Raw genomic sequence first — 17,822 nt, forward strand, 5'->3', positions numbered from 1 at the left:
TGAGTTGCAAAGAGAAACGATTGCAGAGAGAAACACAGGTGCGATTACAGTGGGGTGGATGGAAAGGTGGCACAAAAAAAAAAAAAACTATTGAAGAGGATATCAATGAAAACAGATCATGGTGAGAAGATTCATGCAGGAGAGGGGGAGGTAGTCAAGGAAAGTTGGCCCTAACCACCAACCTAGGATCTCCAATCCTAACCTTAACCATTAAAAGGTATGGGGAAATACAGTATCTGACTGTGGATCAGTGGTTTGAGGTGACTGCAACTTACTCTGGATTTATTCAAGATAAGTTGGCCCTAACCACAGATCTAGGATCAGCTTATGCTACCTCCAATCCTAACCATAAACCATTACCAGGATGCAGCCATATCTGCTCCTGGATCAGTGTTATGGTTTGAGGTCACTTGAACCAACTCTGAGTAGGCTTCTGGGCACAGTGAGGGGGTGTGGTGCCAATCTCTGCTCACCTGACAGAAGTTGCCAGAGAAACCGGGCAGGCACAGGCACTGGAAGCCGTTGACGTCGTCCTTGCAACGGCCGCCGTTCAGGCACGGGCCACTGGCACACTCATCTACATCCTTCTCGCAGTGCTCACCGCCGAAGCCCGACGGACAAACACAGCGGTACCCGTTCACCATGTCCTAGGGAGGGGAAGAAAACAGAGAAAGGAGAAGAAGAAAAAAAGTGAGTGTGTGGTACAGAACGGTAAGGAAAACAAGCCATTGTGAAAGGGTTGGAAAATAATTAAGACATTTCTTTTTCCTGGCAGGGGACGACAATGTTTATGGTAATCTGATCTATTGTAGTCATGAAGACCTTTCCGCCTATTCCCTCCCTCCCATTCTGCCCTCCTCCACAAGCATTCATGTCTTTTTGCCCCACTCTTTGTTAGCATTGCCCGAGCAACTCATGTCTGTGTTCTGAAAGCATGTCTCAGCAGTTAGCCATTTTTAAACCTGCCATAAAGGAAAGGGGGAGGAAGAGGGGAAGAGGAGAGAAAGCAGCCAAAAACAACTCCAATATGCCAGGAAGTATCCGAAATATGTAAATCGACCAGGACCGGTACATTCCAGTAAAATAAGAACACATTGTCCCAAATGGCACCCTATTCCTCATGACAGGGTTCTGGTCAAAAGTAGTGCACTATATAGGGAATAGGATGCCTTTTGGGAGAAACCCAATAAACCTACCTTGCAGGTTCCCCCATTTTGACACTGGTCCCGGCAGTCATTAATATCTGCGGAAACAATTTGTAACAATCAAATAAAAATGAATAAACGTATACAATTTGAGCTCCGCCGAGGAGAGGCCTTGATAAGGCTTTCTTGTCAAGATTTCCCACAAGCTTTCCTCAAGATAAGCCTTGTTTGAGAATAGGTGGTAAAAAAAAAAAGAGGGTGCGATTCATGCGGGGCCTCGGTGCGCTGGGGCTTCACGCGATTGTTTGAGCGCCCATGTTATTTGGACGTTACCGGCTGTGCAAGCAGACAATGACTCGAGATAAAAACGTGCATTATTATTATTATTATTTGTATTTGTTTTTTTTCTGTCGTCCAATTTCAGACAGACCACTCCAGAACTATTAGTCCAGGACCAAAAAAACAACAAAAAAACACTGAGCCAGCCCCAGTCCTAACCGTCAGTCACAAACTCACTTCCAAAACTGGCCCTAGAACAGTTGTTTAAAGTTGCTACTGGCACTTGACGTAAAATTGCTTCATTTTAGAACAGGGGTGTGCAACTTTAGACTTTGGAGATTGAATGGCAGGGTGAGCAGGCTTTTGTTCTACCCCGGCACGAACACACTTCAACTAAATCAGGCTTTCAATTGCCAACCATGATTAGTTTAATTACCCATGTTAGTGCTGGGCTGGAGCAAAAGCCTGTTTCCCCTGCTGCTCCCTGGAACCAGACTTGCCCACCTCTGCATTAGAACAAGCGACAGGCCTTTTTATTGAGAGAGAGAGAGAGAAAGAAATAATAAAAACTCACTGGTGTCGCAGTTCTGGCCCATCCAACCAGGGAGGCACTCGCAGAAGTACCCTCCAATCAGGTTCCGGCAGGAGTTGGCATTCAGGCAGGGGTCGCCTTCGCACTCATTGGCGTCTGAAACCCACAAAACATTTAATTCCTTCATTCCTCTTACAGAGCATTCGGCATGCAACTGCGAAGTGTCGGCAGCCATAGGAATAGAATCGTTTCCCCCGTCACCCACCCATTGACTTGGGGATGCCTATTCTAGGAATTATATTTCTATGGTCTTTTCTGGTGGTCTGCATTCAAACCGCATCAGAGCCGGTCCCCATGGTGAAAGGCAATTGGGGACAAACAAACACAAAATGTGCCAGGTGGGGTGAAGGATTGTGGATCAAGGCAGCAGTGAAAACACACGATCATTCCTCAAAAGATGATCCCCCGGCTTAGGAAACCCCACATTATCTCTGCCCCCAGAGGAATCCCAAAAGCAGCCATGGAATGGAATGCCGAAGGAACTTTCCCCATCCTGGCACGCCGTTTCTAAATCTTCACACTAGAGCGCCACCAAAAGACAAGGGTGGTATGATGAATTTGCACTTAGAAGCTTAACTAAATGTCCGTTTGGAGATTTCCCCCCCTAATGGTTAAGGTTCAGATTTGGAGAGTGTAAGCTGGTCCTAGATCTGTGTCCTAAGGAAATCCTCTAATTGTAGCAAGGTGGTTAGAAGTTGCCCTCAACCACAGATCTAGGAAACTAACTTCAACCATTAGTGAGAGAAGATATATTTGATCCTGTATCAGTGGGCCAAATAAAGTATATAATCTACCAACTCCGTAGTGGGCATAGAGATCAATACTCTCTCTATGGTAGTAGGATATATAGGTGGTAGTGGGATAGAGATCAATACTCTCTCTATGGTAGTAGGATATATAGGTGGTAGTGGGATAGAGAAGGACTAGGTTGTTGTTGTGAGATAGAAGGTAGAGGTTTGTAGGATATAATAGTACAATTGTTTCTGTGATAGAGGAGATATAGGTAGAGGAGTTGCATGGGGATTGTGGGATATAGGAGGTAAAACAAAAAATTGGATAGAGGAGGACAGCAAACCTGGTGGTTGTATGATAGAGGAGGTGCCGGAATTTGTGGGATAGAGGAGTAGTTTTTAAGGGAGGGGGGGAATATAGAGGATGAATGAGAGCTCAGTGGTTATATGATAGGGTTCAAGCGAGATGGCCAAGATGCAAAGTCAGACTTTGCAACTTGGCCAAATAGTGACGACTGTATGATAGAGGAGGTGCAGGGTGTTATGGGATAGAGGACTGACTGACCGATGAGGCAGGTCTTGCCGCTCCACTGGAAAGGACAGGTGCACTTGAAGCCGTTGACCTGGTCCTGGCAAGTGCCCCCGTGGCCACAGGGGTTGGGGACACACTCGTCCACATCTGTTGGGGGGGGGGGGGGGGGGGGGTAGTGTGTTATGACTAAATGTGGAATGTCAAATCAAAAGTCCATGACAATGGCTAGGTCTCTAGTGCTTGAAAGGCTGATGGTGTCATAATGACACAAAATACATTTACGTTTTTAAAGTCATGTCCCCGCCATCCTTTCCTGAATAAGTCTATATTACACACTGTGGTTGTTCAAATCTTAACCCCTATTCATATCACAAAACACAACTGGAGTTATAACCAGTTTAACGAGGGCATGTCACTCATCTATTCAATTTATAATCTCAAAAACGGTAGCGGAGAAATGTCAACACGGACAATTTCTTCACGTCAGTCATTGGCGAACAAGTTGCTTGCAAAGAAAACAAGCCTGGTTGGCACCATTAACAAAGTGAGAATGGAGCTCCCTCCCTCTGTGCAAAATAAGGCACCTGCACATCAGCAGTACTCTACAACGGTGCTGAAGAATGAGTGTTGTCACACTTTACCAATGCATGGCAAGAAATACCGTTTGTATCATGAGCACCAGCGGCAAGGACACAAAGAGAAAACTATTATGAACTAATACCGAACAAAGATATTTCATCAGAATATGCATCCAGTGGTGTAAAGTTAAGTAAAACTACTTTGAAGTACTACTTAAATATTTTGGGATTACCACTACATTCCTAAAGAAAACATGTACTTTTTTACTCCCATACGTTTTGAATGCTTTTAGCAGGACAGCAACATGGTCTAATTCACGCATTTATCAAGAGAACATGTGGTCTTCCCTACTGCCTCGGATCTGGCGGTCTCACTAAATTCACAAACGAAGCATTTGTGTTATGTCTGGAGTGTTGGATTGTTCCCCGGGCTACCTCCCCTAAAAAGAATATCATGCCGTCTCGTTTGCTTTAACATAAGGAATTTGAGAGGATTTATAGCATACATAGATTTTTGATACTTAAGTATATTAAATATACTTTGAGACTTTAAAATAGATAATTACTCAAGTATGACAAGTGGTATTTTTTCCCACCACTGTACGCGTCGCCATATATAGATAGATCAACTTATACAACGCGTTTGTCCTATGAGAAAATAACCCGAATGTTGTCTACTTTATTCTATAGGTTGTGGATCTTTTGGATCAGATGGCACAGCTGTACAGTGAAAGGAGGAACTCGCCGCTGGCCTGTCACGGTTCTACAAACATGCTTGACTTGGCTGCTATCAACACACGTGTTGTTTACGCAGTGCATGAACCCCACGAGCAGGAGAGACTTCATCGTGAGTCTAAGCACACGGGCTAAGTGAGAGACATTCGAGGACCAAGGCAGCAAGCAAAGATTCCACGCGAGCAATTGCGCAAGCCAAGTAGAAACTGCCAGGTGGGCAGATGTACTCACAAAACAAACAAACAAAACCCGTTTCAGCTGCGAGCAAGCGACTTGTTTGTGCGAAGTATTGCAAGTGACAAAAATTTGTGATGACTGTTAAGAATAAGGGATAACACCTAAATAAAAGATCCAACTGATGCCATTAGGTGAAGATGCACAACAAAACTGTAAGCACGAGCGGGGCCACAAATAATGTGTGTTTAATAACTGACAATAATGGACTATTTTTGACTGCGGCTTTTAAAAATCGACACATTCATTATAATGCCATTCTGGCTTTTGTGCTGATTTTCACTATTTATCAAAGCACAAATGGTGCCAATACTGACGTTTATGCAACTGAGATTCTCTTCAATTGACGTCTTGCTGACAGATCATGTGTCTTGTTGGTTTGGGTTACTTTATTTGTTTTGTCATTATGAAAAGAAGCGGTTACCGTGTTCCCACGCACCTGCTTTTTGTTTCATAGTTTTAACAAAGGCACTTCACAAATAAAGTCGATTTCTACACTTGAAATTCTATGTGTAGTGATTTTTCTATACAGTACCATACACTAATAAAATATTTTGAGGGGGGGGGGGGGGAGAACATATTTTCATTTTTAATGTTGCCTAAGACCTTCATAAACACAACAAGATAGCATAGCATATAGCATAGCATAGCATACATGAAATATATTTGACTGTTAGAATGTTGACGTCCAAAAGATGCGTCAATTGGCACGAACAAGGCCAGTATAATATTGAATTTAAAATGACCTAAACCTCAGGTATTACACATACTATAATGTATTACTTACTGATGCTGCAGGAGGGGCCACTCCAGCCGGGGGCACACTGGCACTCGAAGCCCTGACTGGTCTCCAAACAGCTCCCTCCGTTAAAACAGGGCTCCGACAGACAGGCATGCTCTGCTATGGACCGAGAGAGAGCAAGAGGTAGATCGAGCGGGTAAGAGAGAGAGGGATGGGAGTGAGAAGGGAGAGAAAGAAAGGGGAGAGAGGGGAAAGGTGGAGAACAGATCGAGAGTTAAACTCCCAAACTCAGTTCTCACACTGCAGGAGGGTGGGGTGGGTTTTCCCCCTCGCTGCAGTAGGTTCCCAGCAGATTTCTCTGGCCCAGCTAGGCTACAGCCAGTGGAGTGGAAAGCCCCTTTGACCTCTCACTAACCAGCTCTGGACCACACCGCAAGACGAGGAGCGAGAGGGGGAAGGAGAGATAGGAAAAGATAGAGTGCTGAGTGCAAGAGAAATAAACAGAACAAGAGAAAGAACAACATTTCTCAATGAGAAAAAGACACAGAAAGAAAGCAAGAGACAGAAAGAGGGAGAGAAAGACAGAGGGTCCGATCTCCCACTAGGCCTACGTCGTTAGAAAAAAAACATCCCCTCTCCCATTTCACTCTCACTAGCCCCCCAGGGCCCAAGCCCTATAGCCTTAGCGTTTACTCTAGCCAGCTAGCAGGAAATCGTCTGTCACGGCATGCTGACCCCGCCGAGCGACGCGCCGTGACTTCCACCCAAGCGTAAATCATTGTCCATCCCGTCGCGGGAGGACGCGAGAAGAGAATAGCAAACTCAAGTCACGACGGATTCCTCCGCTCAAATCAATTAATGCTCTGCATTCTTTGGCTGGCAGATCGAGGTAGCGTCCCCAACGGCACCCTATTCTCTATATAATGCACTACGTCCCTGGTCAAAAGTAGTGCACTGAATAGGGTGCCATTTGGGACTCCTACCCGAGGGGGGAGAGGCGAGAGGGAGATGACTGTTGATTGGTGTCAGCGGGCTAGGGGCACGGGAGGAATAGAGGGGGATATAGGGAGGGAGGGAGAGAAGGAGCACAGGAGGGGGTTTAATGTTGTTGGTCTGGCTGGGAGAGAAAAAGAAAAGGAGAATTCAGGCTTGGCTGGAAGCTGGAATCCCCCTCTTCTTTTCCTCGTTCTCTCCCTTGTTCCCTCCCTCCCTCGCTCTCAAGATGACCGGCGATAGTTTTCAAACCCTCGCTACAAACAGAGTGGCAACTGTCCCAGACAAACACAGAGCGGGCGTGTTTGACTGCCAACGCCTACAGGGAGCTTTCCCCTCAATTAGCTGAGTCATGCCTCCATTGACCCCCATACAAAACAAGAGCCATCTACTTATCCTAATGATCAAATTCGACCCAACTTCATTGAAACATCCTCAACTAAAGAAAAATTAAAAAGACATACAACTCTATGACATCCCTATGATCAAAACTCAAACTTTATAGAAACCAACCTTGATTCTAACAATTGACACATTTTAAACAACTTGAAGATGTGAGGTAACTGTTAGATTTGTTGATGAAGCTGGAATTTACAATCCACCCTCAGAAAGGTTAGCTCCGTTACTGCGTCTCCTTCCGTTCCCGTTTCCCTTGACGATACCTTAATGAGGTCGTCACCTCCTGGCCGGAGTGACGCGTGAGACCGCCCCACGAACGGAACCTCCCTGGATGGGGTTAAGCACGGGGCTGACCCCCCCTAACCCCTGAACCATGACCTCTCGACTTCCCATCCCGTCGCACCACATGACTCGGATCTCACCGACCAGTCTTGAGAAAACAAATACCCTTTTCTCTCAATCGTCACCAGAAAATGAAAAAGTTGAGTGGGAGACAGGAGAGAGTTTCTCCAACATAGTAGATTTGCTGCGCTTGAGTGTCCAAGACTAATTTCACTCTGGGACAATACAGTTAATCTTATCTTCTACTCCAATTTCACTCTCATAAGGAATAAACATTGAGTGGAACCAGACCCTAGACACTACAAGCGACTTACCTATTTACACACACGTACGTGTCTCGTCAGGTGACTCACCTTTCTCGCAGTTGACACCAGAGTAGCCGTCAGGACAGGCACAGTGGTACTTGTCAGGTCCAGTGTTGCTGCAGGTCCCCATGTTCAGACAGGGCTGGAACGTACCACATGTGTTCAGGTCTGGAACACAAGGAGGGAAAAGTATGAGTGTGTTGGTATTTCACAGCAAATGGATGAGTGTGTTTGTGAGGGCACCAGTTATCAGCTGTACATCTACAGAGCAGAGGGGTATACCACTAAGCAGGATCAATGAGTTAGCCAGCTAACTTGCCTAAATATATCTATATCTCACACACACAAATTGACTCAACAAGCAAAAACATCTAAGTTTAGCTTAAACCAGAAAATCAGTAGGCCTATTTATGATTGTTATCAAAGTTAGCTGGCCAACTCAATGACTTTGTAGTGTACCTCTCTGGTGTGTATTTGCATGCGTGCATGTGTATGCTTACCTTTGTCGCAGAGCTGGCCGCCAAAGTTTGTGTCACAGAGGCACTGCCACGGTTCCACGCAGCTTCCATGCACACAGCCCGGGTGAGGGATGCACTTATCACAGTACTCGCCCTGCCAGCCGTACAGACACCTGCAGGACACACACGCACTCGATAAGTATTCAATGCAGGGGACAACCGATCTTAACAAAAAAAATACGCATTCAGTGCTCGACACTATCCCACTTAAAACACACACGAATGGGTTGGGCTGGGCCAAGGCTGCTCCTTGAGTAAGTAAAAGTGCTTGTCTGGACAGGGCACTAGCAGGGCTAAACTTTTCCTACTAAAGTCATTAGGATAACAGAGTGAATCGTATACACCCCCCCCACACATTCATTCCTGGTATCCATGCCCAGCCCACCTTTGCTACATGCATTGGATAACTATCCCAGATACCCAATATATACACCTCCTACCTACTGAAAGGCTTGAATGAAAGCTGCAAAAAATATGAAGCCGTCAAAAGTACCCATTTCACTGCAGCCTCCCGTAAGAATCAGATGTGTGTTTTGAGTTCAGAAGAAGCCATAGAAGCTTCTCCAGAATCGCCACAACATGCTAACTTCTCCTACCGCCACTTCCGATTGTTTCTTGGCTGCGAGACTAAAGGGCTAAATCAAAGCATTGCGCTGAAGGGAGGTGAAAAGAGGGTGGGGAAACAGACAGGTGAAAGAAAGGAGGAAAAAAAAATCCTTTGAATTTGACAGCGGTCTTCGAGGCCAGATTCCACCACCGCCGCCATTAAACTCTCACCACTCTGGCGGCCCCTTCCCAAAACATGCAAAGGTTCAGGCCCTTCACAGCTCTGGATGATGGGAGGGGGGAATTCATTGGGTTGTGCTTATTAGGCACGCAATGTAAAACAGTCACTTCCTGCTTCAGTCTGTTTTCTTCTGTTTGGTGCCTAACGAACACATCACAATCAAGGGTTGTGAGTTTGATTGCCACGTATAGTAACCTGTATAACATATAGTGTTAACTAAGACACCAGAAATGACTATATCTCCATCGAGTCTGATGCCAATCCAAAGTGGGCAGAACGCATGGTATCGGGAATTCCCCCTGCCAATGGTGTTATTTCCATGTGGAACAAGGGTGCTGCTGAGCGACAAGTCGGGAGCGAGATTTTGAGTCTGGCTCTTTTCAGAGAGTTTTTTTTTTTTTACTAACTAAGGTTAGCTGAAAATGGTTGCTTACTTGCAATCTCCGGGCAATTTACAGGAACCGTGTTCAGTGCTGCAGCCTTGCCTGCAAATAGCTGAGAGAGATAGAAAGAGAATGAGGGAGGAAGTAAAGGAGAAAGCGAGAGAGGGAGAGAAAGAGAATGAGGGAGGAAGTAAAGGAGAAAGCGAGAGAGGGAGAGAAAGAGAGAGGAAGTAAAGGAGAAAGCGAGAGAGGGAGAGAAAGAAAGTCAAGTGTTGTGACGGTGAGAGTCAGCAAGAAATTCACAGGGGGGGAAAAAAAGTAAGTGACAGAAAAAAAAACAGAAGAGTCAGCATGATGATGTCAGACAGCTCCCCCTCCCCCATCTCATCTCCAAACTCGTGGGAATGTCCTAAGCTCCAACCGGGGCAGTAATCCTACAAAATCCAAGACTTATCCCGGAGCCCTGCTATCGCTCCCCGCTAGGATACTAAGGCCTAGGGGGTGCGCTGGTGCGTTGCAAACAGCCCAAATTCCAAACGGCAACGCTAACTATTTGTAAAAGCCTGCCGGGCCAGCCGTGGCCAAAGTCTGCTGCGTTAAGACAATATGCCCTCGTGTCAATGGTTAAAGAGGCCAGCTTGACCCCACCCCTAAATTATATAATTTAGCCTAGTGTTCATTCGCTCTCTGGTCGGTTTCACCTCAACGCAATTGCTGTCAATTGTGGGCCAAGTCGCTAAAGCACAAGTTGCCCTTAAAGGCCCACTGTTATTTATATCATTTGAATTATATATTCCAATTGATTGTTGATGAATGTCACTTGATGAATGCCTTTTGAGCTTTGGTCAAATGTCTGACCTCATGGAAAAAAAATAACTTCTTTAGCTTGACTTCACATTGCTGTAAAATTACAAACTACTACTTTGGTTAAATCCCTCCCGCTTACCAGTGCTGCATTCTGGTCCAGACCACCCTTCGAGGCAGGTCTTGTTGCCGTTGTGGTCGCAGTTGTAGTGGCCAAAAAAGTCGTTGCGCGGACGGCAGAACTTGTTGCAGCCGAAACCATAGTAGTGCTCGTCGCAGCTGACCCGAATCTGGTACTCGAACTGGCCCACCGGGCCGTTGTGCTTCAGGCTCTGCCACTGGCGGCCGGGGTTGATCATGCCCGACTGAACAGCCTTCTCGATCCTCTCGCCTCCGCCGCCTGATGGAGGGAAATGGATTGCGGAGAGAGAGAGGAGTCAGAGGGACTGGTAGGAAACACATGTGCATAAGGTGGAGGCAAAGACAAATGCAGTCATACAATACATACACAGAAGTCAACGCATGGTGTGAATGCCCATTCAGCGAGACCAAGCGTCTTGCTTTGGGTCATTTTAATGCCACTTCTCAGACTTTACTAGTACAGGGTCTCCAAATATCACTGGGTAAATGCCCAAATATGAATTGCCATCCAAGGCTACAGCTGCCAACAGACATAAGAGGTGATGCCCCCTTCTGTCCTTGCCCACTTCGCCACCCTCTGCTACCCTTGCACCCAAACAAACTCGACTTCACCAGGGTCAGCCCTCGAGGGAAAGAGGACGGCATCCCTCCCATGCCAGCACTGCCATGTCACTATGTTAGGGCAGTCACTGCCTCCTAATCCCATTTTCCATGAAGAAGTCCTCTGGTAGTCAAGAAATACAGAAAGACAGTAATGCAAATGCCACATTTTTTTTATTATTTTAAACTGTCCAAAACAGTCTGCCCACTTAAATTCCGTTCAGCCTCTGCAAGCTTTGACAAGGGGGCGCGAAAATTAACAAAAACTTAAGCGTTGAGTTTGTTTACTCTTTTCTTGGAGGGAAAGCTGCTTTGTTACGGCAGTGCTAGTTGTAGTGGTGGGCCGTAGTAGTAATATTCCATGCCGTTCTAGAACCCTGAGCGCCAATGTGGTATTTCGCCAGTGGAGTGCAAAGTGTGGTTGGGGTGAGGTGACGCCCTCGCACTACCTGAGGCCCAGGAATAGTTTGACGGCGAGGGGGTTGTGGTTTGGCAAAACGGACAAAATTAACCCAGGGTCCTCGAGAAAAAAAAAAGAAAGACCTGGAAGCAAACTGTGACCCACCATATCAAACAGGAAAGCCCTGGGACGGTTGACGGTGTGAGAAACAGCCAACCCCAAGAAACTGTACTGTCCTGGTGATTTGACCAAACATTTAAACCTCTCAGTTCTGTGGTGAATACCGCTCGGGGCAATGAGTCGGCACCGACATGATAGTTACCACGGTAACTTGTAATTTAAGCTTATGTAAGCACAATTTAGAGACGCTAACTCTAGACTAAGGTTAGCCATAGCAGTGTATCTGGATAGCATTAGCAGCACAACTGTGATAGGCTTTTAATGTGTCTGCTTATTGGAGGCTAACTGGCCACGTGCCCAGGGCACTTAGCTTGTTGACGCTAAGTGAGACGGCCAATATTTGGCCTGTCCTCACTTGGCCCTCTTCCTTGGCAGACGTTTTCATTGATCTAGCTGGCTTGTTGTGTGTGCTTGTCGGCGGGAGGGCTTTCGAAAAATACAAGTCTTCAACCGCACACTAACCTTTCTGCATTTGGGCTTTATTGGCCCGAATGCGATGATTAGTTTCATGCTCGGTGTAGACTTGGCTGTGGTGGAACTACTGCCCTGCCCTCCTTCTGGGCCAAAGCACACCTGGACAGGGGTCAGCGTACCCTGGGGCCGATTTAACACTGGAACTATAATGGTTCCCTGAGGAATGCCAAATGCAACACACAGCCTTAACTCCCACTGACTGCCTAACGGTCGGGCTGAAAACAAACAACGCTCAAATCTGTAGTGTGATCTCTCTCCATCTCCTCCTCGCTCTCCCCCTTACCAGTCTATACTACCGTCACTGTTTTCTGAATGAGAGTATTGTGTAAAATGACAGTTGAGAGCTATATGGATGGTAGGGGAGTACGAGAGGCAGAGGGAACGACTCCAGGTTATTTATGCTTGGTAGTTCTGCCCAACGTTGGTCAGTAATGCCAACCAATGGCTTTTCAAATGGGGGAGAGGGGGGGGTGAATGTGAGTATCATAAAGGCCAATGTGTGAGTGTGGACCCCACACACAGAATGGTGGCATGACCATGGCCTACACCTGCCATCAGCCTTTAAAAACATTTTTATAAGCACAAGTAAAATTTCCCTCCCCCAAAATGTCCCTTACCAAGAAATTAAGCCCCCCACCCAATTTTGTCCTGGGATCACCACTTCCAGGTCACGGGGTCAGGTTGCCTTTGTAATGTGAAACCGAATGGAATATAATATATATATATATATATATATATATATATATATATATAATGGTGGGGGATAATACTCACTGCCCGTAGAAGAGTCATTGTTGAAGTCCAAGGCCTCCACGATCAACGTATAGGACCTCTGGAGAGAGAGAGAGAAGATTGATAAGACAGAGAGAGGTGTCAGATAAAATAAAGCCACAGCTGCGTTAATCCTTTCACCCCTGGCTGATACAGGTTTACTTTTAGATTCCTTTCTGCATAGTTCCTGTTAACAGAGTTGGCTGTAGGCTACTTCTTATTTAGCCTACTGTTTGAATGGACATAACATATTGGCAGAAATCTAAAGAATTGGGGAAGAGAAAGTCCCATCTGAGGTAATAACTGTTCTCAGATCTGGTATAACATTAAATGCAGCGTGTACCTTTATCAATAAAAGAAAACATTTCATTGTAGGCACACATTCACAGGGAATAGCGTAAATACAGCCAAACTCCTTCCCATTCGTGAGCACACACACACCAGAGAGCCGCAAGCGAGTGGGTATGGTGGCGTTTAACGCCGTGTCTGTCCATTGGCCGTTCTCCATATGTTGCAGATTAGAGAGAGCGCAGCTATCCCCCCCCCCGAGGCGCCAGCAGCCCTCTGATCCGGGCGGGCTAAGCCACTCTCCCTTCCAGCTACCCACCCCAAAATTAACCCACTGCTTTCTCCTCCCCGGATAGAGAGAGGTCAAGAGTGGCGATAGAGCAAACCGCTGGCATTGTTTAAAAACCATCCTGGGTTCCTTTCCTTTATTTTTCCCTTCCAGTGCACTGTGAGTAGTTGTGTGGAGCGACTTGAGGGCGCTGTAATAGATAGAATAGAATGGTTTTGAGGTAGTGGGTTTGCATCTCTGCAGTGTGTGAGTAAAAGGCAATTTCAGTGTGTGTATACTTGTGTGTGCGTCATGGGGACGGGGGTCCATTATTTCGGCACCTCTTTGAAACTGTCTCTCTTAAGGCCCCCATCGCTCTCACCGGTATCGGATAACAGACAGCGGAGAGCCGTGGAGGGCTGGGCTGAGGGGGGGGGGGAAGTGTGTGTGCCAAGAGTGAGTGTATGCGGGCCTTCATTCATTTGAGACTGTTGTGTACAGTATCATGAGTTTATCTGGGTGCATCATATATCGGTTTGTGTGCAAGCGCAATTGTGTGTATGTGCGAGCTAATAAGTGTAAGTGCGTGCCGAATGCAAGGGTGTGTGTGTGTGTCCATACTTGGCTCCAGTCAGAGGGCCTCTCTCCACTCACGACACTCACTTGCCAACATTCACATGAGCACTCCTTGTATCACTTGTCAATGAAGCTCCAAAAATATGAGAGGGGGGGAGGAAAGAGTGTGTGGTGGTGGAAACAGGGGGTGATGAGGGGGTTGGGGTGGTCGGGGCAGACAGCTTGTTCTTTCCCTCCCTCTCCCTTGGAGGCATGCCCGGCCTCTTGTGTGGGGCTTATGGCCTTGCCACTTTGTCCCATTTAAACAAACACAACGCTGGTTCACTGGCACACATAGCCCTGCACAGCCTAGCAGCTAGCGACATTGTTCCATTGAATCACTGATCGTTATCTTATATGGATGTCAGTCTAATTACTGGTTATTACTCCCAGTAAATCCAGATGATGTCAAGATTTGGGGAAAACCACACAGCAGCGCCAACTGTGTGTGCAGCCATTTTGCATATCATGATTCGTGATCATAACCATTGAAATGGAGAGACGTGCTAAACAGTGGTAGCCAAGTCAACTCAACTTTCTTAAACTAGCCAAAGCTTGGGAATTTCACAATTTAAAAAGCAATGCCCTTAAATAAACTCCAGTCAAAACTGTTATTTCCTCACAAATATCAAAGAAAAATTATTTCAAAACATTTCCCCCTGCCAAACCCATTCGGTTAGTACATGCCACCGGTAGACTGTGCCAAAGTAATGTTTACCAAAACGGTAAATAGCAGCCAGGTAAGAAAGCAAAGCACACCATCCCTTCTTTCCCCAGACTAGTGGTGCCTTGCCCACTTTCTCCCCTACGTCACTCCCTCCTTCAATATGATTGAGTAATTTTGGAACGGTGCCCAACTACATGTTCCGTACCCAGTTTTGGTTGAGGACAGAGGCACGGCCGGGCGCTTTCGTTAGGCTGAGATAAGTGTGGGAAAAAGCAAGTGAAATGAGCAGACAAGCCTGGGCACGTCCAGGAAGGGAGTCGGCAGGGTGAATAAGTGCCTGTGTTTTGCAGAGCAGTAGGAGCAAGGCTCACGCTATAGTGGCCTGATTGGCCTCTACCTATAAAGGGGAACTTTTGGGCGAAGGATAAAGTCATCGCTGCCCACATTGAATGAAACCACAATTGTGGATTTTTTAAAATCATGCTCTATTCACCACCCCGGAAGCAACTGATACGGGGCCAGTTTCACAGACACAGATTAAGCCTAGTCCTGGACTAAAAACACATTTCATGGAAATCCTGCATTGCAATCTTTTTTTGGTCCAGGACTAGTCTTAAGTCGGTGTCTAGGAAACCAGTGTTTTGACATTTACAAGCTTTCAATGCTTCTCAAAACATAAAAATGTCCAGTTTGACAAACACTAAAATGAAACTTCTATCTGGACGTGTTGTGCTGAAGATACAAGCAGGCTGTTCGGATTACCCTCACCTCATAAATCACTGTGTGCTTTTCAGTTTTGTACTGTCGGACCTCTCCCCCTTTATCAGGCATTCCCCTGCCTCACCTAAACACACACATACTAGGCCAGATGCAAGGTAGATGAGGCTTTTATGACAGTAAGGGAGATGGAGAGAGGGATGGAGAGAAACAGAAAGAGATGGAGAAACAGAGGCAGACAGATGGATTAGAGAGAGATAAGAGAACGAGAGATGAGCAAGACTAGTATAATAATCCTTGCTGAGAAGTGAGAGTGAAAAAACCCAAAATGAACAGAGAAAGAAAAGCCAAGCATCAATGTTGTCACTCTGGCTGAACTCCAGCCCGCTGTTTGACCATGGGTGGTGGTGGTGGTGGTGGTGGGGGTCTATCCCCACTGGCCTCTATCCTTCTCTAGGCTTTGGCTCTGGGGGCTGCTGGCTGGTAGAATAATAGGCCTACCGGCATTACGCGAATAAGGCAACCGATGGGCCATAGGGGCCGAACTTCAAAATAATGGCAACTTCAGCACAACGGTTTAGTCTGGGAGCCGCTGAACGAACCGCGGCACTGCTGAGTCTACTGCTGCATCCTGTTGCTTACCCCCAGCCACATTATTCCCATCCTGGCCTCCCATTATCTCCCATAATCCTCGCTGCCAGCCCGAGGCTATTGTTCAGCCCCCCTCCTGTTAATATAAGCTGTCACTGCTTCTGTCTGGCTAGGGCCGTCAAGCCAGGGGCCGAGAGAGAGGAGAGAGAGAGTAGAGAGCTCCTCTCTCCAAGCTCTAAAAAGAATGAGAGGAGAACAGTGGCCTGTGTCACATGTGAGAGTTCAAAAAGGAGAGGGGGAAAATAGGGGGAATGAAAGTTCAACAACCGCAAGTAAGATGTTGTTGGCGATACTTTTGGCCATGGCAAGAGGCTGCCATTTGAGGGCCCAATAAACAGACTGACGCAGACTGAGGTTGTCTTGGTTCACCAGTGCCAATTTGGGGTCGGGGTTGTGGACATATAAAACAGACCCAGGGCCACTCTAGCCTAGCCAAGCCTGGGGTGTATTTTTCACTAGGAACTAACAGAAGCAAATGGACCAACGTGGGGAGGGACGTAGCTAAAATCATTCAATAAGAAACTAATTTTTGTTGCAAAATGTTTTCCGTAGCTAAATGTTCTTCTATGGTGTGCACTAATGAATACGCCCCTGCTTCTTCGAAGTAAGGGGACGGTGACTGCTTCATTTAACACACCAGTTACTATAGGGTGGCAGGGTTAAAAAGATGGAATGTCTTGGGACCAGTCAAGCGCAACCGCCCAGGTTGACAAAGGGCGGTGGGGGAACAAGAGGCCTTTATACTGCCTGTGTTAAGGTCAGGGGCGAGGGTACACGCCCAGACCTTTGTGACTTAGGCCATGTCGACTGCCCCTATACAGTAGTGGCATCGTGTCCTAAACGCTGACTGACTGTTCAGTTTATGAAATATTATGGGAATATTCCATACTCGGGAATCTCAAGTGTCCACACCTGTGCTAAACAGAACAAAATGTTGGCATGGTTCCAAAAGCCCCCTATTTCTAGGAATATACTCTTTACAATCGACTTAGAATTAAAATGTTTTTATCCTGATTCTATATGAAAATCAATATAAATCCAACATTGCCCTTCCACAATACACATCATTTTTCACCCATTAGGTCTAGCCATGGAGAACAGGGTTTGGAGGGGGAAAAAAAAGCTGTCTCCATCAACCATGCCCCCCTTGCAGATGCTCTCCTCCCTCTCTTGCTCCCAGTTCCATTTCTCCCAGTGGGAGGCCTCGTTACCTAGCAACTCCCTCAAAACATCCAATCACTTCATCCCATTGATGACCTGGCACCTCTTCATTGAATGCTGATGAGGCACAGATTTACAATTCATACAAAACAGGGGTTATTGTACGACCACGAATTTAAGTGTGGAAAAAAAAGCCAATTCCCCATTCAATATTTCATTAAGTTTCCCCCCTGAGCTAGTCTTTGTTGTATTTCTGGGCAAACAATCTTGAGTAATTAACCAAATTGCTAGGTAGAAATTAGATGGAAAAGAAAATATGCAATAGGACAATGGCTTCTTAGCTAGGTCTTTTCATAGTGATATTGGAGCATGTCTAGAAAACCATTTGGGGGCCACATCCTTGTGTGTCCAAAACACATTTTGATGCTGCCAGGGCAACTTATCTACATTGAAATAGCATCAGTCCACTTTGGTTGTCATGTTCTTAGGTCAACTATAGCCTAATCCTTGACAATAATTGCTGGGTACAACTAGCCTACCTCATTCAAGATGTTTCCTATCAATTCTCAAAATCTACAGACTAATATCACAGAGCCACAGAAAAAAATGAACTCAAAACATGGATGGCTTCATGTCATGAAAATTGTGGCATGGTAAAAAAAAAAGAACGTACACACTTACACGAGAACAGTCAACCAGAGGAATGTGTATAGTTAAGTGAGTGAAGTCTCTGCTTCCTGGGAGCGCACTGTGTGTAAACGCCGTGGCTAGATAACCCAGCTGTTTTATT

At 46.2% G+C, this 17,822-nt stretch overlaps 1 protein-coding gene across 2 annotated transcripts in view; it reads right to left on the reverse strand.

Moving 5' to 3' along the window:
* LOC139424733 (protein jagged-1b-like) overlaps positions 1–17,822 on the reverse strand; it is a 37,740-nt gene that overhangs the window by 18,250 nt on the left and 1,668 nt on the right. For both annotated transcript variants that reach the window (XM_071176842.1, XM_071176841.1), the window contains exons 3-12: positions 12,669–12,726; positions 10,242–10,499; positions 9,347–9,407; positions 8,108–8,238; positions 7,656–7,775; positions 5,614–5,727; positions 3,313–3,426; positions 1,999–2,112; positions 1,197–1,243; positions 474–647 (exon numbers count right to left, since the gene is read on the reverse strand). In XM_071176842.1, coding sequence (XP_071032943.1) covers positions 474–647; positions 1,197–1,243; positions 1,999–2,112; positions 3,313–3,426; positions 5,614–5,727; positions 7,656–7,775; positions 8,108–8,238; positions 9,347–9,407; positions 10,242–10,499; positions 12,669–12,726 — 1,191 coding nt within the window. The remainder of the gene's footprint in view (positions 1–473; positions 648–1,196; positions 1,244–1,998; positions 2,113–3,312; positions 3,427–5,613; positions 5,728–7,655; positions 7,776–8,107; positions 8,239–9,346; positions 9,408–10,241; positions 10,500–12,668; positions 12,727–17,822) is intronic.

This window comes from Oncorhynchus clarkii, chromosome 13 (assembly GCF_045791955.1).
Source record: "Oncorhynchus clarkii lewisi isolate Uvic-CL-2024 chromosome 13, UVic_Ocla_1.0, whole genome shotgun sequence".
NCBI lineage: Eukaryota > Metazoa > Chordata > Actinopteri > Salmoniformes > Salmonidae > Oncorhynchus > Oncorhynchus clarkii.